Source organism: Haliotis rufescens, unplaced genomic scaffold (assembly GCF_023055435.1).
Source record: "Haliotis rufescens isolate VD_foot unplaced genomic scaffold, xgHalRufe1.0.p SCAF_5, whole genome shotgun sequence".
Taxonomy (NCBI): Eukaryota; Metazoa; Mollusca; class Gastropoda; order Lepetellida; family Haliotidae; genus Haliotis; species Haliotis rufescens.
Genome location: NW_025964223.1, coordinates 52,789,900 through 52,816,873, shown reverse-complemented (window position 1 = coordinate 52,816,873; position 26,974 = coordinate 52,789,900). Strand labels below are relative to the sequence as shown.

Below are 26,974 nucleotides of genomic sequence, written 5' to 3'. Positions count from 1 at the left end.
GTCACCAATAGCTCATCTCATGACTAAATGTATGCACTAATTAATTAATGAAGTATTTATTTGTTTTCATAATGAGAGAGCTTTTTCTTCAGAATGTTTTTAAGGAATATCTTTTGATTCTCACATTGTTGTTTCTGTGTAACCAGGCAAGGATTAGAAGAGAGGTAACTTTCAAGGTTTACAATGCTCTTGTAACCAATTATTAATATGCGTATATATTTTTTCATTTTAATTTTAATTTTTAAACATTTGCAGCAGTATAACGTCTTCTCAGTGCTTATGTCATCTTTGTCAAACTCTTTGTAGAAAGCTGTCCATAAGTTTCATAGCTCTCTCTGTGAATTTATTCTTTTTAACTATTTTAAACAATGGTCATCATTTTGCTTCATTCTCCACCTCCTTCAATAGTGTAAACTAGCTGTAGTGATAGATCTGTTTTCTTTCTCTCATGTCATATCTAATGGTTCAATATTTTATGGTTACATACCTTTCAATACATTTTAATCTATTGGTGATCATGAATGTTCATGCTTAACAGTGTTGTAGTCTTCTATGTATACTGGGGTGGTCGGGTAACCAAGTGGTTAAAGCGTTCGCTCGTCACGCCGAAGACCCGGGTTCGATTCCCGACATGGGTACAATGTGTGAAGCCCATTTTGGTGTCCCCCATCGTGATATTGCTGGAATATTGCTGAATGCGGCGTAAAACTATACTCACTCACTCTATGTAAACTTGAAAAATATCCTTTTTCTCTATTCATATGATGTCAAAAGTAGTTTGTGAAAACATATTTTAGTATCAGTAGTGTAAATATTCATGATAAGTTTTTTTTAATGAATTTTAAAATTACATTTTTAATAAGTATTGGTGGATTGATATTAGCATTATTGAAGGTGTTTTGGTTGTAACTTTTAAATTTCAGTCACAATGCTTGTAGCATAGTTTGGGTGGTCTGATTTTAACCAACAATATAGCCTGTGCAACTTGTTTTTAAGAGGTTTGAGATCAATGGTTAATAATATTTAACACCTTGACAACGAGCTGAGGGAACAGAAATGTGGGGATTAACATCTAAAACACCCAACTTAACACTGACATTTGTTTATTTCAGCTGGCCAGCCAGGTATATTTCAAATAGTCTAGTTTAACCCTATTGATTTCATCAAGATTCTTTAAGTTTGCTAACAGCAATTAATCATTTTTGTGTTTAGAAAGTGCCTTGTCCATAACATTGTGTCGACACAGTTGTGTTCACTGAGTCACTGTTAGCTGTATTCCTGCAGATATTGCAGGCACTGTTTTTCCTGTGATGTAAGGCTCTGCAGTTGTCAGTACAAGATACGCTGTTAATGGGTTGGAATCCAAGATTTGCCTCAATTAAGGTCCTTGGAGTTGCCTCCCTTAGCTGTGGCAAGATGCGCTGTTAATGGGTTGGAATCCAAGATTTGCCTCAATTAAGGTCCTTGGAGTTGCCTCCCTTAGCTGTGGCAAGATGCGCTGTTAATGGGTTGGAATCCAAGATTTGCCAAAAATAAGGTCCTTGGAGTTACCTCCCTTAGCTGTGGCAAGATGCGCTGTTAATGGGTTGGAATCCAAGATTTGCCCAAATTAAGGTCCTTGGAGTTGCCTCCCTTAGCTGTTAATTGGTTGGAATCCAAGATTTGCTCCAATTTAGGTCCTTGGAGTTGCCTCCCTTAGCTGTGGTAAGATGCGCTGTTAATGGGTTGGAATCCAAGATTTGCCCAAATTAAGGTCCTTGGAGTTGCCTCCCTTAGCTGTTAATGGGTTGGAATCCAAGATTTGCCCCAATTAAGGTCCTTGGTCTGTCAGCGCCACACCTATTCTCGTCAGTATCATCCAAGTGGTAAATGTCTACAGCCTGCATTACTTTGTTCTCTCCTCCCACATGCAGCTGACTCCCTGTGACATGAAATATTGTTCAAAGCAGCTCCAAGCCAACTCACTCACGTTTTGTTGATCTGAATTTTGACAGGTGACATCTGTGTCCCTATACACTGCATGTGATATTCTAATATGCTTAACAAGCTGATATTTTGTCAATGAATGCATGTACTAACTACCCGCCAGTCCTCAAACAGGGAGGAGTTCATGTTAACCAGCTCACTGTGTATGCACCTAGTATATGCGGGATCTAGGAAGTACTTGTCTCAAGGGGAATGAATGACTGGGTAGCCATTATGATCTCATTGTTACATTTTCTTCCCTTGCTAACATTTGACATAGCTTTGAAAATTAAATTATTTTTTGCACCTGAATTGGATTTTTGGCACTAAAAATCACGATTTGATTTTTTCTCAAACATTTAATTAAAACAAAACTAAAATTCTTGACAAAACTGTCCATCAAGGTGAGTGTTGCATCAGCTGTGAACATGTCGAAAATCTGATGAAATATTTCAATTGATATATATCAATTAGATCAATTAGATCACCACTGTGTTGAGAGTAGTCTTGAGTTGTACATGAAGAGTAGTCTTGAGTAGTCTTGAGTAGTACATGTCGAAAGTAGTCATGAGTAGTGCATGTCCAGAGAAGAAATGGCGGTGATCTAATTGACATGTTGATGTGGCCTGACAATACTTTATTTTTCTGAAAGTGTGTATGCTTGGTGATATATCCTTCTAGAGTTTCTTGGTAAGTAAACTTTTCCCTGTGTTGCTATGATTGTCATCATTGATGAAGACAAGGTTTCAAGATGCCTGTAATTCAGCTGTATTTTGTCTTCTTGCTGCTGGTAGAAATGGGTTCATTTGACAAAGGTTGGTCTCATCACTTGAAGCTGATTGCATGATGTATCGATGAATAAAGCAATTAAACTTATTCTCCATGTTCTCATAGCAGAAAGTCCTTTCACTCTTTCAACATGCACTGCTGTTGTCATGAATCTCATAACGTAACTTTAAACAATGTCAATTGGTTTCTTTATAAGCATGGTGAAGGGAATGAAGGTATTATTGGGTTTTATTTGGTAATGTGTGATCCCCTGATATGTTACATGTTGTAACAGGTTTTAAACAAGATGCAGGTTGGTGATGATGTGTTAGATAGTGACCTGTTGTCTGTCTCCTTCCTTCCTTCCTCCGTCAATGTTCTGGGAGAACAGATCTGTTCTTGGCTTTCTTGGAGAGTCTTGGACTCACGTACCAGTTTTCTGACATAAAATACAGGGAAAGTGCTTTCATTGTCACTTATTTTTCAAACCAGCTCACATGCAGCTGTGAGGTTTACCTTGAACAAAGTAGTGTTAGTGCTACAAAGACTTCTAGTCCAAGCACAAAGATAGCTTTGTGCATGTGTGTGTCGAGCCACTGTGTGGTGATGATTGTACTGGGTGACCTCTGTGTCAGGGTTCATTCTTCTCCACTCCACTCTCATCACCGATGTTCGTCTGTGTTAGTGCAGACTATAGTTGCTGGAGATTGTGTTGCCCCCATCTCATAGGAGCTGCTAGCTTAGTCTGTACTGATGTAGGTAGTGTTCAGTGTTGTGGAATACCATCGTGATCAAGTCATAGAATAGCTCTCCCCTAGGTTTGCAATGGCCGATTTAGAGATGGTGGATGCTGAGGATGCACCCATCCCCCATTTTCACACCTTAAATGTCAACCAATGCTGGTCCCTCCATGTGTGTTTGTCCACTTCTGATGTTGGTTGCAACCCCCATTTTTAAAATCCTGAATCCGCCTCTGGCATGCTTGTGTAGGTAGAACAGATGTTCACATGTATTTTTAGACTCACTTAGAGGCTTGCAAAAGCTCAATGTATAATTTGAAGTACTAAACAATAGCATCTCTTACAAAATGGTGAGCTCATGAAATTGTATTTCCTGTGATGAAAGTGACTTGAGTGAAAAGGTTAAGATAATGGTGCGCAAGATTTACTCTGTGTAATGACTGAACAGTGATGCTATTCAATGGTTCATGTGATTGTTGAACCTTTGCACAAAGTTTAATGTCAATGAGACTGATATCTGTGATGGCCTCATCCTCACTGGGAAACCCCTGGATGTTAGAGTATACACCGGTCAGTAAGTGAAGACTGCTCTCCCTGCCTTCACCTAGTTTCCTCATATGTCACTGTTGTTTGACTGTCTAGCCGGACAAGGATGCTCAGGAGATATCCTCCGAGCCGGATGAGGATCTGACAGCGGAGGACTTGCCCCGGGTCCAGGAGGTGGTCAACAAGCTTCAGACTCAGTTTGACCTGGCCGTTGTCCAGAAACATTCACTAGAGATGGAGCTGCAGTCGATGAATGAGAGGCTGAAGGCGGCTGTAGAGATGGTGGAGAGGTAGGACTGGTATAACTGATGGAGGTTCCTGTCTCTGTCATTGTATTGAAGTCATTGACATTTGTTATTTTGTTATCTTGTCTGAGAAGTAAAGAATTGTTATTGACATGTACAGTCAAGTCCTGTAAATCCGACATGGTTGGTTCCATATGATTATGTCAGATAAACGAAATTCAGTAGGATCAATCTTTGTGATCGAAAATTTGACAATTACATGATAGATAACGATACAAACATGTTGTAATAAAAAAATGAAAAATGTAATATTCATATTGTTACATTACAATGTTAGTGGAATATGTTTTCTAGTCATGCAACCTCACAAAACTACAGGGTTGTATGACTGATTTAAAATACTTTTAAAAGCATAGTCTGGAATGGAAGTCGCCAGTTTGAAACTAGTGCCGCAAAGCTCAAATAACTCCTTTCTTAGTGGTTAATGTCGACTTCCTGTTTCGACTGACCATTTCGTTGGTTGGTCAAAGTTTGTGAAAGGTTGTGTAATGGGATGTCCTCAGTGGTAGCGAGAACTTGTATCTGAATTAAATGAGATTGAGCTAATCTAAGCATGTGGTTAATCCTGTTTTGTTTATTTGAAACATTAATTGTTTATTGTTAAACAAGTTTATCTCTGCAGTCATTGTAATGTGCAGCTACTAGCCGATTCGTCTCGCATTAAAACACAGGCTTGTCAGATTAACAAGACTGATTAATGAGTGATTTCTGTAATTCGTTGCAAATTAGGAGTGTCTGAGTCAGTGTGCAAGACGGATTAACGGGTCTAAATAACACTGATTTAATCGGTTCCCATCATTTGTGTCGGATAAAGCCGATTGTCAGATTAACGAGTGTGAGATTAACAAGACTTAACTGTATATCAGTGTAAATCAGTGGGTATCAGGAGAGGAAATGATTCCAAAGTTACCTAAACCATATTGCAGCAGTTTCATCTCTGTGCTGCGGACTAATGACATTGACTTTGTGTTCATGGATTCAGTTATCTAATTAAAATGGTTTCAGTATTCCTGCCTATGATTTGCAGAAGGAAATGTATCAAGTTTTACGTTTTGTTAATGCCTGTTTTCTAGCCTACACTGCCTCAATGTCTGCCTTGTTTCAGTATGAGGACCCAGGAGTCCATGTGGAGAAAACATGTGAATGAAAACGACTGTAATGAGCTGTTGCTGGCTAACTGTGTCACTGCTGCCGCCTTCCTCACATACGGCGGAGCTGTTAACATCGACACCAGGTGGGTTGTTGCACAGACATGCAGGGCAGCAGTACCTGGGTGGTTGTCTGGGATGCATTAGCTTGAAGCGCTTGTTAATATCTTTAATGTGCCCCAATGGCATAGATTGTTGCCCACAATATGGATGACTGGATTATCTGGTACAGACTCGATTAATTAGCTGAAAATTGGTGAGCTGTGGTGCTAAGCAACATACAAATGAAACGAAATGAGGGCGGTTAATCCAGGACAAACCATTTTTAATCCTCAACATGGTTCAGTTCCTAAGGTTCATAGGGAGCATGGGTGGCCCAGTCGTCTAATTCACTGTGCAGAGTTGCATCCCTTGGGCACGTCAGAAAGCTATGTCAGCACCATACCGGTGCTCGTGGGTTTCAACGAAGTGGTAAACATCTGAGACCTGCATCACTTCAGGCTTTCCTCCCACATTAAGCTGACATGCCGTGATATAACTGGAATACTGTTGAAAGCGATGTAAACCCAACTCACTCACTCACTCACCTAAGGTTCATATTGTGTCCTTTTTCAACTAGTGTCTGACAGAAGCTATTTATCTGAACTTTTTGTTTGATGAAGTAAAGACTTAATATTTAGTGAACTGGGAATTGGAATGTGATATAAATGTGATATAGATGAAGTAACTGCTATCAGCACACCTTTTGTCTCAAGTTATGGATAACTTTACATTTATTCAATGTAACTTTAGGACTTTAGGTCTGACAAGGTTTCACAGTACTTTGATTCCATAATATATGATTCAAGTGATCACCTTCCTACACTGCTTATACTCATATCAGGTAACGTATGTATTAGTAGTGTCTGCAGGTATCTGAATATAGTGTATTGGTCACACAGTAGAGTGAGATTAATGTTGCTGGTGTGTGTTCCTGCAGGAAGCGGATGGGAGAGTTCTTCATGCAGGTCTGTGAGCACCATGGTCTGCCTCTACATCGCAAGCTGCTCTTCAGGAACATGGAGCTCATCGAGTTCCTCTACACGCCTGTAAGTACATCTGTGCCTGTCACAGTACACAGGTTGCTGTTGGTGTACGCCAAGTTCCAACACCATGGGTTCCACTGTTACTGATCCTTTCAAGTATCAGTTGAGTTTCAGATGTTCAAGACATACTTCATTGGGAACATTGACAGGAAGTTATTTGTCAGAAAAACTTTCACATATCAACTAATGTTATGATGAGGAATTGTTATTAATCCCCGTTATTTGAATGTGAAGATTTATCGCTCAAGTTATTGATGGAGTATGGTAGCCTACTAAGTCATAAGGCCATTTTTGTCACACTAAACACATGGTTTTGATCCTCAGATGTGTATCAGTGAGGGACATTACGGTAGCTAGGTGATTAATGTGTTCGTTTGTTACATTGAAAGCCAATTCCCCTCCCGTGTACAATGTGTGAAGCCCAATTCTTGGTGCCCCCATTTTTGATATGGCTAAGATATTGCTAAAAATGTTTGTAAAACCCAATTCCGTCAGTCAGTGTTTGTCAGGGGTCCATTCATGGTATCTCCAACCAAGATATTGCTAGAAGCTTCCTGAAACCATACCCTCTCACTCAAGCTATGGGATTCCAGAAGAACTACTTTACTGATGTTTTGTATTGAATAAGATTGAAGTTGATTTTCAGTATGTTTCTAGTGTTGATGATAATGTTGTGTGTTTGCCTGCAGCTTGAAGTGATGCACCTGGAGATGATTGGGCTGCCGACAACGCGCCTCGTGTTGGAAAACGCGTGTTTCCTGATGCAGGAGAAGAGTACCACTGCCTGGCCCCTCATCTGCGACCCCACGTCCCGTGTCCTGGACTGGCTGCAGCTGTACTTCACAGACAAGGAGCTGGTGGAGGTCAAATACCATGTACGTCACTAGTCGACAGCTCCTCATAACTTACTCCTTCCTTTTCAATGCAAATGAAACTTGACACAGACATGCTATATGTTAAATTAAGTTTGATCAATTTTTGAAGATTATTTTTCACTATTTGACGATGTTTTGTGATGAGTGAAAATATTCTGGTCTACTTGCAAAATATTCTGGTCTGCTTGCAAAATATTCTGGTCTACTTGCGAATACAAGTGAGTGAATGTTGTTTTGTGGGACTGTCAGAAATATTCCAGCTTGGCCACAACTTCTTGGAAATAATTGAGTCCTGGCCAGGCAAACCTGCTGTTGATAGCTGGAACAAATTGTGTCCATCTAATCCTCAAATGAGTCAGCATGAGATATAGAGTACTAAGGACCTATTATGAAATAGAATCCCCACAGAGAGGTTTTGTGTTGTTACCATGGTTACTATGTTACGTTATCATGAGATAATGTATGTGCATCCTATTTGGCTGGGTGTAGCCAATGGGCTCTGCTGACTACTATATGGGTAGAAGGAAGAAAACGTTGTTGTTGTTGTTGTTCTTCTTCTTCTTCTTCAAGTATAATTGATTGTAGACGTATTTCTCCTACTGTGTGACTAGTAGTATTGTAATGAGGTCACCTCCACATTATACAAGTGTATACTCATGTATATATTTGGTAGAGCGTTCCAAAATGTTTGCCTTATGATTCACAATAGTGGACACTATTACTACTTAGGCTATTATTGACATCTTTAAAATGTCTATTGCGTTTCTTAATTACTAAGAAAAAATATTTACCTAGACTGTTAAGTAAAGACGGATTTGAGCTAGAGATTAGCGTTTTAGGTAATTGCTGATTCGGATGGTATACTTTGGTAACATGGTGTCTCTTAAATAGATTGTGACTGCTATGTGTAGTAACTACGTGGCCTATATGACTACGTCCACACTTGTGTCCAGGAGATGAGGTCCCAGCTGGAGAACTGCCTGGCGGACGGCACGCCGCTGCTGGTCACTGACTGCAACATGGTGGAGCTGGCCCGGGACCAGCGATTCCGGGACACCATCCAGTCCAGCTCCAACTTCATCAACGGCAAGTCCAGGTTCAAGGTGATTGTGGAGGACCATGAGGTGGAGTGTGACCCCCACTTCCGCCTGTTCCTGCACACGACGGTGGAGCCCCACCAGGTGCCCCAGCAGCTGGCCGCCTACACCAGCGTCATGTACTTCCAGCAGTGCCGCCAGTGTGTGGAGGAGGAGCTCCTGGATGTCTTCATGGCCCACGAGAAGTCACGGCTGGAGAACGAGAGGACTGCCCTCAGACAGGTCAGTCTTCATCAACTTTGACATCCTTTGAAGGTCATCAGTTTATCTGTGCTTAGTAGATATTCACTGCTTGTTATTGTTAAAGAGTTTATCGACTTTGAGAAAGACTGTATAAAGTGTAAAGTTAAATAACACATTGAAGACAAGAATAGGTAACTGGGAACCTATATTAATCTGATGTCCCCACAGAATCTAGAGATAACAGATCAGGATTCAGAATTTGGGAAAATTACTCTAAAGAGCACATTATGATTTTTCTTTACGGAGAAGTACTGCTGGATGTGCTTTCTTTTTTGTGTGGAGGTCCATAGGCATGTGTAGAAAAAAGTGACTAGAGACTCTGAATAGATTTACAAGATGATGATCATATATTTGTGCTTTATCAAGTATCCCACACCAATGTTTGCATCAAACACTGTTGTCGCCTACAGGAGAAGCTGGAGAACATGGAACAGCTACACCGGCTGGAGCAGCAGATGCGCAACCAGCTGTCTTCAGACATACGCCTCATGAATGACCTCCAGGCCACCAAGAGACTGGCCGACCTCAAGAAGCTGTATGACGAAACCCTGGAGAGGTAGTGAAGTCTTGACCTTGACAGGAGTAGATGTAAACAGTGATGGTTGTCAAACATAGGTCCATTTTGCAGCATTTGCCGCAGTATTCCAGCTATATGACGGCGGTCTGTAAATAATTGAGTCTGGACCAGACAATCCAGTGTTTGACATCATAAGCATTGATTTATGCCATTAGGATACGATGACTTGCATCATCCAAATTGGAATGCCTGACTATTGATCCCATTAGTTGCCTCTTACGACAAGCATGGGTTGCTGAAACTCTAACCTGGATCTTCACAGGGGGAGGGCAACTCTTGTATACAGTATGCTGTGTGTCAATAAACTTGTATAGTTGTGCAAACTGTTGTATATATACACAAACATGTCCATGCACCAACACCTTTGACCTTTGCCAAAGTTAGACCAGTACTGTGGAACAAGATTCCAGATCATTTCTGATTCAAGAACTATCCTCCTTAAAGACTCATTATTATTACTATTATGATTATGATTATTATTGTAGCCAAGGCCGTGTGCAGATGGGTGAGGACTCTATCCTGAAGGCCCGAGAAGGGTATCGGTCTATTGCACAGCGAGCTGCTGTGTGTTTCGACACTGCCCAGTACATGAGGGAGGTGAACCCTCTCTACCAGATCTCCTTCAAGCAGTATCTGGCTCTGTATGAAGCCGCCATCAGCCACTCTGAGAGGTCAGTGTACACTAGAGCATTGCCATGTTATTGTCGTTATACAGGCTTAGAAGAAGGAGCTTGAAGTAATCAGAAGTACAGATTCTGTCTCTCCTGCTTGTTGGATACTTTATTTGACTGTCTGTTTATACATTGGGACATCAGTCAATAATCATGATGGGTTTTTTTAAAACTGTGGTTAATCTGGCAGAGTTGACTTGGCAGGATTGACAATGTTTGGCTAAGTGTATACAAAAATATCCAGAATGTTAGACAATTGTGTGTCAGAAAATGTTATAATTCATGCATACAAATAAGAGTTTTTGCATGTGAAGATCATTACCTGACCATCATGTATAATGGATGAACTCTTTGCTGCCCTACATTAATAATCATTTGTGTTGCTCCAGGTCTGCTGTGAAGGCTGTGATAGAAAAGCTGACGTACAGCGCCTACACCACCACCGCCCGAGCACTGCTGGAGAGAGACAGGCAGATCTTTGCCCTGCTGCTTGCTGTGGAGGTATGTACAAGACGTCCATACATTTACATCTTACCTGCATGTGTTAATAAAGGGGTGCTTGGGTCGTTGGGTGTGGAGACTCTAGGGATGTTCTACATTGCAGTTAAGAAAGGACACCTTGACTTTCATGCTTAATTTCAAACTGCTGCTTCTCCCAAGGAAATATTTCTCAAATATTGTCTGTGTGTGAAACATCATCAAAAATGTATGTGACCCTTGAAGCTGTATACCATTGTAAATAAAAACCAAACTAGTTAGGATTGTGTTTTGAAACATGGCTCCATGTGGCTCAGTTAAAAATTAATTTTTGTTGTTAAAGTTTTTTGGTGAATATTCCTTGGTGTTCCTAGTTTCAAATACTCCTTTTCTTTTGATGAATGGATGACTTATATTGATACTGAGGTGACTGTAAAATATATCTGTTCCCACTGTGGAATGAGGAATCCATTGCTAATAATACACTGGTACGACAATTTATTAGCATCTACATGGGGGTAGATTCTGGGAACTCCCAGATTATACCCCCTTGGGGTAGATTCTGGGAAAGGGGGGTAGATTCTGGGAAGTCCCCAAAAATATACCCAGGGGTACATTCTGGGAGCTCCCAGAATCTACCCGGGTATACTCAGAAGTGTGTGTGTGTGTGTGTGTGTGTGTGGGTGTGTGGGTGTGTGGGTGTGTGTGGGTGTGTGGGTGTGTGTGGGTGTGTGGGTGTGTGGGTGTGTGGGTGTGGGCAGCTTATACCAGCACTAGACTTTCTTTAAATCCAGCAGATGGTGTTATAAGAATGGAGTAGTAAATCTGGATACAGCAAAACATGGACTGTTGCTGTTGAGGTTTTGCAGATGATGATGTTCATGTTGATGACTGTGGAGATTGTTGTATGTTTCATGATTTTACTCCTTGCTGTAAATAGTTACACCTTTGCTGATTCAGTGTCCAGCAATAGTTACTCATTCACAACGTTACTGTGTATGACTTTCAATACCCATGTGTAAGGAGTAATCCTGTGTTGGTGTAGGTTGAGGAGTCACACAACCAGATGGGTCCCGGGGAGCGTGAGTTCGTCATCTCCCCCAACTACAGCTCGGTTGTCATGTCCTCTCTGGGCTACTCCCAGGAGACCAACAGCCGCATCGTGTCCGCCAAGAAACCTTTCGATTGGATGACCGACGAGCAGTTCCACAACCTGCAGGTACTGGCAACGCACTTTGAGTGGTTCCAGGAAATGTTTGACCGTATGCCGAAGGATGGACGTGAGACCCAGTGGAGGAACCTGTGTGAGAGCGACATCCCGGAGAACGTAGCCCTGCCGGACAAGATGGACGAGGTGTACAAGCCCATGCAGAGGCTGTGTGTGATCCGGGCAGTCCGCAGCGACAGGATCCTCCAGGCCTCCACGCTGTTCGTCAACCAGGTCCTCGGCAAGAAGTGAGTAGTGTTGTGTCTTGAGATTGTTGTGGTCAGTCATGTCATGAGATTAGGACGGAGATTATCAGCTTTGTGAGGAATTTGTTGTGGATCATCTTTATCTTGACACAAGGGTTGTTTGGGTTTCCCTTATATGATGAGATTGTTGTGGATCAGCTTTGTAATGAGATTGAGATTGTTGTAGTTCAACTGTGTCGTGAGGTTGGGATTGTTGTAGTTTAACTGTGTCGTGAGATTGGGATTGTTGGGGATCACCTTTATCATGAGATTGTTGGGGATCACCTTTATCATGAGATTGAGATTGGTTGGGATCACCTTTATCAAGAGATTGAGATTGTTGGGATCACCTTTATCATGAGATTGAGATTGTTGGGGATCACCTTTATCGTGAGATTGAGATTGTTGGGGGATCACCTTTATCATGAGATTGTTGGGGATCACCTTTTTCATGAGAATGGGATTGTTGGGGATCACCTTTATCATGAGATTGTTGGGGATCACCTTTATCATGAGAATGGGATTGTTGGGGATCACCTTTATCATGGGATTGTTGGGGATCACCTTTATCATGAGATTGAGATTGTTGGGGATCACCTTTATCATGAGATTGAGATTGTTGGGGATCACCTTTATCGTGAGATTGAGATTGTTGGGGATCACCTTTATCATGAGATTGTTTGGGATCACCTTCATCATGAGATTGAGATTGTTTGGGATCACCTTTATCATGAGATTGAGATTGGTGAGAATTGCCCATGATGCAAGCATGATTATACTGACGACATATTCCAACTTGAAATGCAACAGGGAGACCACCATCTAAGGGAGACCAGATCAGCATATGAAGGTCAATACAGATATTTAATGTCCATGTCTCCAATCCAGATACTATGGTGATGTCCCTTTTGACTTCCCCACCATGCTGAGACAGAGCAGCCCGTCGATGGCACTCATTCTGCTGTTTACATCTGAGTCGGAGACGGCCTGCAAGTTGTTCACAGACTTTGCTGTGAGGAAGCAGAGTCTCTACGAGGTGGTGACCCTCACAGACAACAACCCTGCAGTGGAGAGGACGGTCAAGAAACATATCCAGAAGGGCATGGCCGAGGTGAGACATTTGTCGGGAGCATTGTCTTCACAGAAACATCCATGTCCGCAATGGATGTGGAATCCTGTAATAATCAAATATGTTTTCTTACACTAGAGATTCACTGGGTAGCTCAGTTATCTAAACTGCAGCATGTGTCTCCTGGGCATGTATGAAACCAGAGACCATATAATAGAGGGACGGCCCTCACCAACAGTTTATCACTAACCATCAGCGCTACGGTCTTGCATGTAACTGATACACCCCGACACCCTGCTGTTAACCTCCCTGTACCGCTGCAGATGCGCAATAGATGCGCAGACATTCACGACTGACCATTCTGGTAACCACGTAAACAATATTACATAATATCCGGGGTAAGAGTTAATTCCCTTATCCGAGATTTCTCCGACTACGACCAGCGACAATCCAATAAAAGGACGTCTCTTAGCGGATTACAAAGATTTTTGTATGATATCTCTCATTAGCACATGTCAGTTGGCTGCAAATTAAATTATTTGCTGAACATGTGTGTCTTCCGGGACATTTATTTCAATTTACATATCTCATTTTATGCTGCAATTGTTAACTATTATAAATAAACAAATATACCAAATCTACTACTATTCTAATACAAATATTTCATGTAACGGATTTTTATTTTTGTATGATGTTTTCATTGTTGTGTAAATACACAAAGTAAGTAGTACCTTCATCATTTTTACATTATTATGATTGGGTTTAGGCCAAGATCATTTTGCTCATAATCAATATTTACACGGCATAAAATAAATAACTGATTAAATGTTGTCATGATTAATGCAGACAAAATCTACAGAAGATAACAAATATGTGGTATTGTAGTATGTAGTATATGCGCGATATGTGATAGAAGCCTAACTGAAACAAAGTTAAACTTACGAAGAAATGGCGAAAGCAATGGTAAAACAATACGCGTCTTACAAAAACAATTCTAATATCATACAATATAAGTCACTTTGTATAATGTTTCAAAAGATATATGCGGATGATAATCACAGACAAAATGCATGTTATGTCGTCTGCTATATGGTAATTTAACTTAAAATATGTGACGTAAAATATGGCCTTGCGCAAAAAATCATACAAAAAACCTACCGATCGTACCTAAATAACTTTGGTACCAAGCCAAAGGGGAAATCGTGATGAATGTAAAACTATTTAATTCAGGACCGATGATAGGAACACATTCGTCTGAAAGCATGCGAAAATTAAGAGTTGTGGTGTAATTATTTCGGGAAAAGTCAGATTTAGTCCCATTTCTGGAGTCCAAATCTGAAATTTCGCATCCGCCCTAAATTTGTAAATGGCACTAAGCCAATTTTTAACATATTTCCTTTTTATACACCTTAGTAACCAAGGACTTTCATTGCGAATTAGAGGCCGTTATTGAAAATCAAAATCTGCACTTTTGCCGATTTTACATGTGCGCCATTTTGTTCTCTCGGACAAAGACAAAGCATGATCACAGTCGTCAAATTCAGTGACAACGACATGCTTTAGGGCACCAACAAATCTCAGTTGTAATGTTAACAATGTTAAGAAATACATGAGTGTAATTTTGTATTGTAAAATATTTATTTTGCATGGGAAAAGAAGGCGTCAACGATGACTGCAGTGAACGCGTTTCTGCTCGCTTCCGGACAGGCTGCGCAGTACAAGCCGTAGCACTGATGGTTTAGCCCATAGGCTAGAGGGCCGTCCCTCTATTATATGGTCTCTGATGAAACCTATATGATGATGGCTCGAATCCCAGGGTCACCCAGACTGTATTGTAGGTTTGTCAGCAGCATACCCATTCTCCTGGGATTCATCCAAGTGGTACATGTCTGAGACCTGCATCACTTCCCTCCCCATCATGCTGTGATGCTGTAATATAACTGATATACGATCCAAGGGGCATTACACCAAACTCCCTCATACAACCAATAGTCAGGATGTACATGTATAACATGTGACTAGACAGGAGACTTATTTGTGGATACAAACTTGTTGAGACAGTTCTATGAACTTTGTTGGTGTATGTATTACTGGAATTGTGCTGGAAATGTGCCTATAGTTAACAAAACAAAGATTAGTAAATTAAAAATATTAACGTTTTTTGGAGATTTAAATTACAACAAACAGATGACCATTGTCTCACTAAAGTTCGAACACATTGCCTCTTTTCACTATATTTTACAGGCAGCTATCTAAGGTTTGCACTGTGGCAGCACAAATGGCTCCATGCACTGGTGTTATTCAAGTGACAATGCATCGAAGAAAAAAAGTGACTGACACATATTTTATTGAGACTTCTTCACTCCAGATCGTAGCATGGATGGGGTATATAGTCACATTGATTTTGAAGGTTTCTCCAGGGACGAGTCTCGTTATGGGCAGGGTTGTAGTATAGATGGCAAAATTTGGTATGAAAAAGGTTTCATTTTGAGTTGTCTCTGATAGGTATTGAATGTTGTGTACACCGTGTGAGGAATATCCAGACAACTCCTTGTGTTGTGTTGCAGGGATCCTGGGTGCTGCTGCACAACGCCCACAACTCCCCCCACCTGCTCAACGCCATCGAGACCATGCTGCTGGAGACGGCTGCAGCTCAAGCCGACTCCCAGTTCCGACTGTGGATCTCCGCACAGACAAACAACTCCATGCTCCCTGTCCGACTCATCCAGAACTCGGTCAAGGTCGTCATCGACACACCCAAGGTAGGAACATAGTCAACATGACGCTTTGATTCATCTTCATGAAGGCCACAATGAGACTAAGACCCAGGATCTCTTCCAATGCTTCAACTGTCGTAAATGTTGACATGAACTTGCTGCAGTCATACGGCAAGGTAGCTTTGTGGAATGTGATCTTTGCTTGTGTGAGGCAAACATATTTTGGGCTTTTGTTGTGAAATCATTAATTTGTCTATTTGTGACTTTGTGCCCAGTACATAATCAGGGTGGTTGGAGGAGGAGGGAAACGTGGGAAACGGTCGAAACTGAACAATGAATTGGTCTTTGGTGGACAAGTAGATCAGGAAGACAAATTATCAGTTAGAACCTGTTGGTTGACGTGATGATTGCACAGATGACATGATGAGATATTTGCTGGCGTAGTGCAGGCCTAATTCTGTGTTGATGCTGCCTTGATATGAAGGAAATAGTGCCGAACAAGCTTAAAACTTTTATATTATATGAACAGACGTCTGTTCAGTATCATAGTAGCGAGGGTAGATGAGTGGTTAAGGCAAAGGGGTTCATTTCCTCACATGGGTACAATGTCTTCATGCCTGCTGCTGTGGAGGAATGAAAAATGTGATGTAAACATAAACTTTCTTACTCACTGTTCTGTGTTGTCATTGGGAAATATGCAATGGGAAAGACAAATGGAGAAAGGGTCGGTTCTGCGTCCTGAATATGGAAACTGTTAGGAGTGTGGTTGACTCATAATATGGCACAGATACTCCAGTGGTCAACGTGGTCAACTGTGCAGAGTTATGTCCCTTAGGTCTGCATGGATTTGAGTTCCTGATTATGATCCTTGGTTTGTTAGCATCATACATGGTTGTGGGTTTCAGTTGTAAGCATCTATAAGACCTGCATGACATCAGGCTTTCCTCCCACCTGTAGTTGACATGGTGTGATCTACTTGGAATGATGTAAGTCTCTGACACATGTTTGGGTTTCAGGTGATGAAGGACAGTCTGGTACGGTCGTTCACGTGGATGGAGCCGGACATCTTGAAGCAGTCCAACCGGCCAGAGTGGCCTGCTGTGCTACACAACCTGTGCTACCTCCATGCTGCTGTCCAGCTCAGGGCCAGGTTCGGTCAAGGAGGGTGGAATGCACCCCAGGATCTGGCCAATGTCGGCTTTGGAGAACTGCAGGTAAAGATGAAGATTGTACTGTGATCTTATGTACAGTGAAATCCTGTTGGCTTGTTGCACAGTTTACCCCCCAAAAATCAGCAAAAGAGGGCTAAATTGCTTCTATATTACATTAAATATTTAGATCATTCTAATAAATACAGATTTTCCAAGTTGACAGTGACATCAAATTAGTATATATATAGAGCAGTCCCTCATCACATGCTATCTATGATACAGGAGGCACTAAACTTTGCTACTGGAGAGTTCAAGGATCCGCTGTTTGTTCTGGGGCCAGATGGCGTCCCCACACAGAGGATGACGTCCTGGACTGGCATCAGGTTCATCCTGGCCGAGGTGAGTCACAAAGACCGTGTCTAGCTGACCTTGTCTTGACCTTGACACATTGATCTTGTCTTGACCTTGACACACTGACCTTGTCTAGCTGACCTTGTCATTCTGACCTTCTCTTGACCTCGACACACTGACCTTGTCAGCCTTGAAACTGGACCACAATGTAAATATAGGGTAGGTGTTACGAAAATCAATTTTGAATTTCATATTATATAAGTTGTATTTATAAAGTCAACTGTTGATAAGTGGGAATTCATTGGAGTGAACTAAACAAATCTACACACAGCCTTGAAATGAAGTGAAAACAGAGAGAATATTGCTGGATATTTACATGTGCGCCTTGCTACTATATATGGTTGGTGCTGTACTGTGTTATTGTTTTATGTACATCATGAGTACACCGTGCCTGCCGGTGATGTAACTGTGAGTTCTGTGTGACCAGGTGGTGTACGGCAACTATGTGACGGACAGCTTCGACCAGCAGAGTCTCAGTGCTATGGTGGACTACTGGGTGTCCCCTACTTCAGTCAAGAAGGACTTCGAGGTTGCCAGATGTAAGTAGACACCGTTGTGGGGTAAGTTGTTCACCCAGCAGTGAGTGGGTACCCGGTAGGATGGTATGATAATGTGACCTTCTAGTCATTAGTGGCAAACAAGGCAGCTTTTGTTGCTGAGAATGAAAATCTCATGCACACTGATCCATCGACTGGGGTAATAATGTCATAATATATTCATAATATTCTCCTTAATTTTTGACACTTATATTCTAGTTTGCTCTTATGAACATAGACGATAAATTTGGGATTTCTTCTAATACATTCTGAGGATGAATCAGTCTTGATTGAATTATTTCCAGTGAAGTATCGCCAGCCGACGATGTTCTTCAACCCCAATGTGAGACTGAACTCCCTGATCCAGGCTCTGGACGGCCTCAACTACCACTTCCTGGACACCCCCGAGGGCTGCCATCTCCACCCCAACATCGAGGTAAGTCCCACACATCCAGGACAGCCTCACTTCCTGGAAGCCCCCGAGGGCTGCCATCTCCACCCCAACATCGAGGTAAGTCCCACACATCCAGGACAGCCTCACTTCCTGGAAGCCCCCGAGGGCTACCATCTCCACCCCAACATCGAGGTAAGTCCCACACATCCAGGACAGCCTCACTTCCTGGAAGCCCCCGAGGGCTACCATCTCCTGCCCAACATCGAGGTAAGTCCCACACATCCAAGACAGCCTCACTTCCTGGACATCCCCGAGGGCTACCATCTCCTGCCCAACATCGAGGTAAGTCCCATACATCCAGGACAGCCTCACTTCCTGGACACCCCCGAGGGCTGCCACCTCCACCCCAACAACGAGGTAAGTCCCACACATCCAGGCAGGAAGGCTTTCGCGAATCGGTGGGATTTACAGATTTAATTACATCAAGGGTTACTCTTGTGATACATGCCATTACAGCATACGCATGTTCTTATTCCTGCATCTCTAGGGGGATGTTACAGTTAGAACCATGCTCTTCCGGGTGGAAAGTAGGGGAAGAACACCCCATTCGGACCTGCTTATAAGTATTTACTTCTTCCATTTGATGTGATTTTAAAAAAGCTGACGAAAGTAACTGAAACAAACATGTCATACTTACAAAACGAATCCTTAAAAAATAATAATTTTCCAAAAGCTTCTTCCTTCAAACAACCTCTTATCACAGAGAGGTCAGTGACTGGACAATCATAGTCTTGTTTTTGTTTCTTATACGAAACATTTACACATTCTCTTGACTTTGATTTTGATTCATGTCTGGAATTATAAGAAATCATTCACTTTAGTATTAGACCACATTACAAATAACTGACAGGAAAACAAAGAACCCATGGCAACTGGTCCGGAAGGGGATCTAAATGTTACAATCCTGTTAGAATCGGGCTTGTTGTATAGATATGCTTCATAGATGCAAATTGTGTGTAGGAAATCATATTACTTCAGGATTTAGTTTAACACTGAAATCATGCTTCTGTCACATTCAGTGCTAGTAAATGCAGATTCATGAGATTGCTTTTAATATTCTACAAATAGTGTGTTGTTTGTTTATGGTGATATTGTTAGTGAGGCAGCTTGTAGTCTGTGTGCTTTGTTCTGTATCTTCCCCATCTTCTTCCCATGCTGCGTAGGATGACAGCTGTCTGGTGGGTGATGCATGTTCATTTACGCTTGCAGGCTTAGGCACCGACCATTTCATATTCTTGGGGGTCGGATATTTTGCTTGAGACAATATTTTTGGGGCCATCGCTTCAAGATGTTTTTGTCTGAAATTGTGTAGTCAAAAATTAATTATTTGACTCCTTGCCAAACAATATATGATTTTTTACAAACATTTTTTGCAAGACATCCATAATGCCCAGTGAACAATTTGTTTCTTTTTGTAAAACTGAAGGCAAAATTATTATTTTCTGGTATTTTCTCAAACTATGTTTGTAACAAATTCCCAGGTTCCACCCCAGCAGAATATGACATGGGCAGCCCCCTGTGTTCAACCATAAGTTGTCTAAAGTACATTGTATGCTTCATTAGATCAGCCATGGCAATACTGCATCCTTGCTGATTTTGTGTCATTTGGACAATTAATGTCATTTAGTGTTTGTTGCATGTGTTTAAATGAAACCTGAATTACTTTGAAGTAGAATATATATTTCCTTTTACAATTCTAATATTGAATTGCAATCTATCAGTAAATATGAAATAGTATTTGAGTCATCTGTGAATGACTGAATTAGTTTTCGAACATTTTGAATTTGTTTAACCTTTAGTCAAGATGAGAACTATCTGTGACCACCCAGTGAGCTGTAGTGACAGTATGGATGTATATGTTGTGCAGACTCTGCTGGGGGATGACCAGTACGTCTTCACTCGTCTCAACAAGGTGTTTGATTCCATGCCGTCCACGCCGACGCTGTCACACAAGTTGTTCCCCCGGCCTCCCAGCCCCTTCCTGGGTGAGTACAGACTACTGGGCCTGGGTGCTGGGCCTGCTGGTCAGGGTGGGGCTATGCTAGAACCACACCCAGCTACTGCTGTTTCTTTTAGGGTCAGATCTTAATTGGAATATACATTGTTTTTTTTCAACACAGAACCGTTAATGAACACAGGCCCCTGGCTATCTTCTATCAGAAAATGTCCAAAACATTTACATCATCCAAGTTGCAGAAACAGGATGATATCATTGTGAGATTATATGAAAGACCATTACTTGATGGTGGTGGTACACGTATAGTGCAGTTGGCCGTGATGAGGAGGCATATTTATACAATGTGATGATATGGCTATGCTCTGTCTATGCTCTGTTTTTCTGTTTCAAGATATCATATTTGCTGACCATATGTATGTTCCGTGTCCTATAATGCCATGTCCTGTGTCCTGTATTGCTATGTTCTGTATCCTGTATTGCCATGTTCTGTGTAGGTCCTGCTGAAGCAATGTATGTTCTGTTTCCTATAATGTCATGTTTCGTGTCCTGTCCTGTAATGTCATGTTCAGTGTCCTATAATGTCATGATCCATGTCCTATAATGTCATTTTCTGAGGAGGTCCTGCTCTGGTTGTGTATGTTCTGTTTCCTGTAATGTCATGTTCTGTGTAGGTCCTGCTCTAACCATGCCTGTTCTGTTTCCTGTAATGTCATGTTCTGTGTAGGTCCTGCTCTAACCATGCCTGTTCTGTTTCCTGTAATGTCATGTTCTGTATAGGTCCTGCTCTAACCATGCCTGTTCTGTTTCCTGTAATGTCATGTTCTGTGTAGGTCCTGCTCTAACCATGCCTGTTCTGCTTCCTGTAATGTCATGTTCTGTGTAGGTCCTGCTCTGGCTGGTGTGAGTGTACAGAGCAACCACCCTGCCATCGTGGACCAGGGTGTGTTCTCCACGGCCAGTTACGCCACCTTCAAGATGAGGAAGGATGTGGAACTGTGGGAGATCTGTCACACCATGCACTCCAAGGTGCCGAAGGCCTACAACAAGGTGGGTAGTCTCCCTCCCAACACACACACATCACAGTCAACACTCTCATTGGTGTATCTGACCATCTTGACTTGCTTGACAGACAGTTTAAAACATATAGATCATATAGAGAGAGACTATTCTACACTGACTGGCACCAGTTCCTGTCTAGGTCTGTTTTGTGCCTTGTTACAACAGACACTGGCCCAGTATTGATAATTACTCAGTCCAAAACTGATGTACATGTATGAAATTCTGGCTTGCATTCAAAGTGTTGTTTTTTTTAATGATTTGAATCCAACTTGGTAGGGTTACCAGATGGTGTGTGCTTAATTCCACTTAGACATGACTTAGAATTAAACAAAACCTTGCAAATAATTGAGATTTATTGAAGACACCTGGAACTTCTTTGATTTATGCTACAGATTCCTTCCAATCACCAATAAAAGTACCTATTGTTCGCAGTCTCTCACCTGTCATTGCCATTGAAATTGTTACTTTTCTTCTTGGATGGACAGGAAAGGATGCCAAGTACCTGCAAATTTTCTTTTCTTCCTTCAGGAGTACATCATAGAGAGAGTGAAGAAGATCGGCGGCTTCACGACGTTCAACAACTTCATCATGCGAGAGCTGGAGACCATGTACAAGTTGCTGACGGAGATCAAGGCCACGCTGCTGGTAATAACAGGATCTGCTTTGTGTTACCAGTGTGATGTGGTGTTGGTGTTGGGGCAAAGATTACCTTGCACTCTGCAGTTTCCTGAATCTTTGGACCATGTTTATGGAGATACAACTCCTGCAAAATGTGGAGACTTGTTATTATTTCTTTAACTCATTGACTAAGAGCAGTGAACTCTCAATACAACTTGGATAGAGTGTGCGGGTCTCCTTTGAGGCCAAACTGTTGGTCCCTGAAAATGATTTCATTCTTTAAGTTCTAGAACTTACTCTCTGTGGAAACTTGCAGTCCATTATTTTATACAATCTGATTATTACTCTGTTACACCTCCTTTCATGTGTATGTCATTATTCAAGCAAGGAAATTTTAAAATTAATCTTCACCCATGCCATTCTTGCAGGCCATCAAGATGGCAACTGAGGCGAGTATCCTAGGTGACCAGATAACTGAGAGTCTGCTGTCTATAGCCGACGATCTGTTCCACATGCGCATCCCCCGGGCTTGGTGTCAGCTAGCTGGCTTCTCGGCCCCGCCCCTCACCTGGGGATTGGGCCAGTGGCTCCTGGAGCTCCAGAACAGATGTCATCACTTCGAGAGGATCCTGTCACTGGTAAGACCATCACAATATACGCAATAGGGATGAAATGATCCATCAGTGCCCGGTGCATCATAAGTGTCTATGCGACGATACAATACACCATATGTTTCTTCTGTATCGATACAAGACGATACACTTGCTGAAATATATAACTTACTACTTTTTTAATTACCCCGAGCAATTTGGTCAGTTAAATACCACAAAATGTGTTGAAATTAGTGTTCCAAGTTCACTAATAAAAAAAGCAGCTATGAACATGTGTTTACTGTTTTTAAGAACATGCTCCGAAATACTTATAGTCAAGAAGATTCCACACAATTTGACGTAAATAGGTGTATCGCGATATGTATCGTATCGTTACCTATGCATCAAGATATGTATCGTATCATGACCTTGCTGTATTGTTTCACCCTAATACGAAATATTACATTAGTTTGTATATGGTACTGATTTAATGAAACAAACTTCAGAATATTTATCAAATTACTTTTGATAAATTCAACATCATCTTGAATCATGGACAGGATTGTATGATCAGATCTTGACATAATAACAGTTTGTTTCTTCCTTGACTCTTAGTTAAAAACTCTCAGATGTCTTTGTCGTGTAAGTGTCATTTGTTTGTGAAAGAGGATGAGCATGTATTTTTAAGTATTCCATGTTTGAAAACTATTGGAACTGATACTTTTTTTTATTTTTGAAATAATTTACTCATTGTACTCTTTGATGACATAAAGCATGATATTAAGGTGCTCTGAAGTACTACCAGCTTTGGTTTCCCAACACATTTGTTGTGTTGATAGAATTATATCATCACTGATAGCTCCATGACAACTGTTGTTGCGTTTTATGATATTTGGATGTATCTTCACTTGCCTGAGTCCACTTGCTGAGACTAACATGTACCGTGTGTGTAGGGTCGGGAGAAGATGCCGGCCTACTGGCTGGGAGCGTTCTTCAACCCCCGGGGACTTCTGGCTCTGCTCAAACAGGAGAGCATGAAGCAGTTCTCTGCCGACAGATCAGGAAACTTCGAGCAGTTCACCTTCCAGACAGAAGTCACTTCCAGGGACAAGGATCACGTAAGTGTACACAGGGGATGGGTGGCTTTGTGTGATGCTTCATCTGAAGGTGGATGGATGGATGAAGTACTTGTCTCAAGTCAGAACTTAATATGGGTCAAGTCAGACTAGTAGTCAGCTGTCAAGTACGGTCTATACTTGTCTGACATTGTGGACATCCAATTCCCTAATTATTTACACTTTGGGACAGTCATTGGATTTGGAATCAGTGTCTGCTTCATGTGACCATATAGTACTGCTAGTTTGAAGCATTTGATAGAGTTTCTATAGTCTCATTCCAATTCAAAACTCTGCAAGATTCAGGACAGCTGAGGGGTGGTGGGTCTTATGGTCAAAATATTGGCTTGTCATTCCTGAATGGCCCGGTCATCAAAGGCACTGCACATCGCTGTGCAGAGTTACATCTCTTAGGCATGCCGGAAATCTTTGATAGTGTCCTGTTTGGTTTGTAGATGTGTCAGTACCTCCCACATCAATTTGGCCATAATATGGCTGAAATACTGTTCAAAGTGGTATTGAACCATAATCACTCACTCACTCCTAGAACCCAGATTTGACCCCCCTCGTGGGTACAATGTTTGAAGCATGTGATGTGCCGGGGAATAATGTAGTGTAAAAATATACTGATTCACTGAGGGCACCTGCAGAATAAATAAAATGAATCTACACAGTCAAGAGATGATAAGGTATAACAAAACTACATATAACAAGGAGTTGATATTTCTTTGATGCTGTGTTGCAGCTGCGGGACCCACCTCAGGAGGGGATGTTCGTGTTTGGCATCTACGTATGGGGATGTGCGTGGGAGAAGACGACAGGGGAGCTACAGGACACGCCCCCCAGGACCGGCTGTGCCTCCCTCCCCGTGGTGCATGTCACCTGCTGGCCGGTCAACGAGAAGCCGATTCTACAGGACTCCACCCGCGCCTCTGAAACCTACCAGTGTCCAGTGTACCACTCACGCATCGCTAGTCGGGAACCGGTCATGGAGATGGACGTCCGAAGGGAGGGGATTCAGGCCACCCGCTGGGCCTTCCGGGGACTGTCCGCGACCCTACGCCCATACTAGACCAGTACAGACCCTAGACCAGGGTTCAACACTGTGCAGACTGTGTGCTGTAGTGTCAGCAGATCTCACAGGATGAAGTGGAGTTGAGCATTTTCCAAAATTAAACATGCAGCTATTTAACCAGTGGGAACTGTGTTTTTCGGAAATTGTCAAAAACTGTCCAAATGATCGCTGGTGAAATGTCTCACTTGTGTTATGTGATGTATGAAGAAATCACGTCATTCCAACATACAGTCTCGTGTGTAAATTGTGATATTTGAATATTAGGTTTATTCATGAAATCTCATGAAATATTGCAATATTGTATTGTCCTGTATCAATATACACAACCTTTCATTGTGGACCCATGTAGCACTCAGTCGTGTAGCTACCGACACCTGGGTAAGGATTGCCCAATGTTTCGGTTAACGTCTGACGTCTGATGTCAGGGATCACTGCAGGCCTCCTTGTACATTGTAACATCTGTCCATCCATGTCACAGTAGAACGTGTATGGAAATTATCAGAAAGTTGCTGAAGTGACAGCTGATTGCTTGAGGCCAACATTTCAGTATTTAGGGATGTGAATTAACCCTGTGTTGCCAAAATTCTACACATCAAAATATGAAATCAACAGCATTATATGTATATATAGCAATTGTCGCATTGTTTGAATGAAGTATTTTTGTAAATATTGGACCCTGATTCTACATGCAGATTCTAAATGTGTGCATTATCTGTAAATATTTCTCTTGATCCATGCATTCAACATACCGTATTTGACATAATAAGCGCCTAGGGCGCTCTCAAAATTAGAAATAGGGGGCTCTTATTAGAATATTATTTTGGTGAGAAACAACAGAATTTAATTTCCAATAATTAAGGATGCATATAACACACGTATTATACATGAATAAATACGTCCTTTAGTACATTGATAAATTGGAAGGTTAATTGGGATTGTTCACTAGCCAATATATTAGCAAATATCGCCGTGGGCGCTTATTACGTCAAATACGGTAACTTTATTTGAGGCCCAGACTTGACACTCGCCCACAATACATACGCTTAAGAATAGAAGTCAATTCAGTGCCATGTGCTGATGAAGCAAGTTTTTCAGCAGTGCACTTTTGCCTCTAACAAAGAATGATATGCACAGGAATATGCCCACATACCATGTAAAGTGTTCTTATATTGTTTACAAAACCAAAATAATCTATTTGCAGCATTATTTGTAATTATATACAGTCACTACGACCAAGTGTTGCGTGAGGATGATCTGTGATATAGCCCTGCCTCCCTCCCTCCAGCTGGTCGTCCAGTCCTTCTGTTGTACATGCTCCTATTGTTTCCAGTATTAGAGATGTGTGTGCTGATTGTGCGTCCTATTGGATAGCATACCCTGTTGGTCATGCTATTATACAGTTTTATTGTTATATTATTTATTTCATATCATCATCCATTGTTGATCACAACACAGAAATGTGATTCATGTCAACCAAGTTGAATAAACCATTCCAGCTGACGATGCAGTTTGTCGGTATGTCTGCATCTTGTGTGTTGTGGAATTTATGGTAGGCAATGCTGACAATTATGACACTTGTGAATATCCTGAGTGCAGTATGTGGCATTTCCTACTTCCTAGCAAGAATTATAATCAGAGCTTGATAGAATTGTAAGAAGCTAAATTAAAAAGGTATTGAGTGAGTTAGGTTTAACGCCGCTTTTAACATTATTACAGTTATATCGCGGCGTCAGTTTAATATGGGACGAAAGCCCGAAGTGATGCAGGTCTCAGACATTTACCACTTCAGTGAAACCCACGAGCACGGATATGGTGTGGACAAACCTAGAAACATAATAGGGGCGACCATGATTCGAACCCACAATCATAGGTTTCTGGCGTGCCCAAGGGATACAACTCTGCACAGCGAATCGTGGTGCCTTAAGACGACTGGGTCACCCGTGCCCCCTAAAAAGGCATTGGTTTGGGCACCAAAAATATGAATGAAGGGAGCGTTGACATGAGGGTTGATCTGTGTTAAATCTTCAGTACTTCAGTTATACGACAGCATGTAAGGTTAATGTGGGAGGAAAGCCCACAATGACTTCGCTTGTAGATATTCACAAATTTGATGCTGAGAGACCAAGAATTTTTAGTCTAGAAGATTCTGGGACTCAACGGATCATGTGACTAAAGGGACACACCTCTTGAGCACTTTTCTAGCCCACCTTTTTTGGTACGACAAACCCCATCCAGGTTAGAATTGTTCCCCAGTGACCTATGCTGGTGATACA

At 41.7% G+C, this 26,974-nt stretch overlaps 1 protein-coding gene across 1 annotated transcript in view; it reads left to right on the top strand.

Annotated features, from left to right (window-relative positions):
- Positions 1–26,227, top strand: part of LOC124126385 (dynein axonemal heavy chain 5-like) — a 116,072-nt gene extending 89,845 nt beyond the window's left edge. Inside the window, exons 77-100 of the mRNA XM_048384623.1 lie at positions 147–164; positions 1,113–1,124; positions 4,116–4,309; positions 5,430–5,558; positions 6,452–6,560; positions 7,247–7,432; positions 8,386–8,751; positions 9,183–9,328; positions 9,835–10,020; positions 10,410–10,521; positions 11,543–11,952; positions 12,838–13,060; positions 15,586–15,780; positions 16,752–16,949; positions 17,169–17,285; positions 17,725–17,836; positions 18,139–18,269; positions 19,451–19,465; positions 20,155–20,272; positions 21,128–21,291; positions 21,832–21,948; positions 22,350–22,559; positions 23,465–23,629; positions 24,372–26,227. Coding sequence (XP_048240580.1) covers positions 147–164; positions 1,113–1,124; positions 4,116–4,309; positions 5,430–5,558; positions 6,452–6,560; positions 7,247–7,432; positions 8,386–8,751; positions 9,183–9,328; positions 9,835–10,020; positions 10,410–10,521; positions 11,543–11,952; positions 12,838–13,060; positions 15,586–15,780; positions 16,752–16,949; positions 17,169–17,285; positions 17,725–17,836; positions 18,139–18,269; positions 19,451–19,465; positions 20,155–20,272; positions 21,128–21,291; positions 21,832–21,948; positions 22,350–22,559; positions 23,465–23,629; positions 24,372–24,698 — 3,960 coding nt within the window. The 3' untranslated portion in view covers positions 24,699–26,227. The remainder of the gene's footprint in view (positions 1–146; positions 165–1,112; positions 1,125–4,115; positions 4,310–5,429; positions 5,559–6,451; positions 6,561–7,246; positions 7,433–8,385; positions 8,752–9,182; positions 9,329–9,834; positions 10,021–10,409; positions 10,522–11,542; positions 11,953–12,837; positions 13,061–15,585; positions 15,781–16,751; positions 16,950–17,168; positions 17,286–17,724; positions 17,837–18,138; positions 18,270–19,450; positions 19,466–20,154; positions 20,273–21,127; positions 21,292–21,831; positions 21,949–22,349; positions 22,560–23,464; positions 23,630–24,371) is intronic.
- Positions 26,228–26,974: the final 747 nt, after the last annotated feature.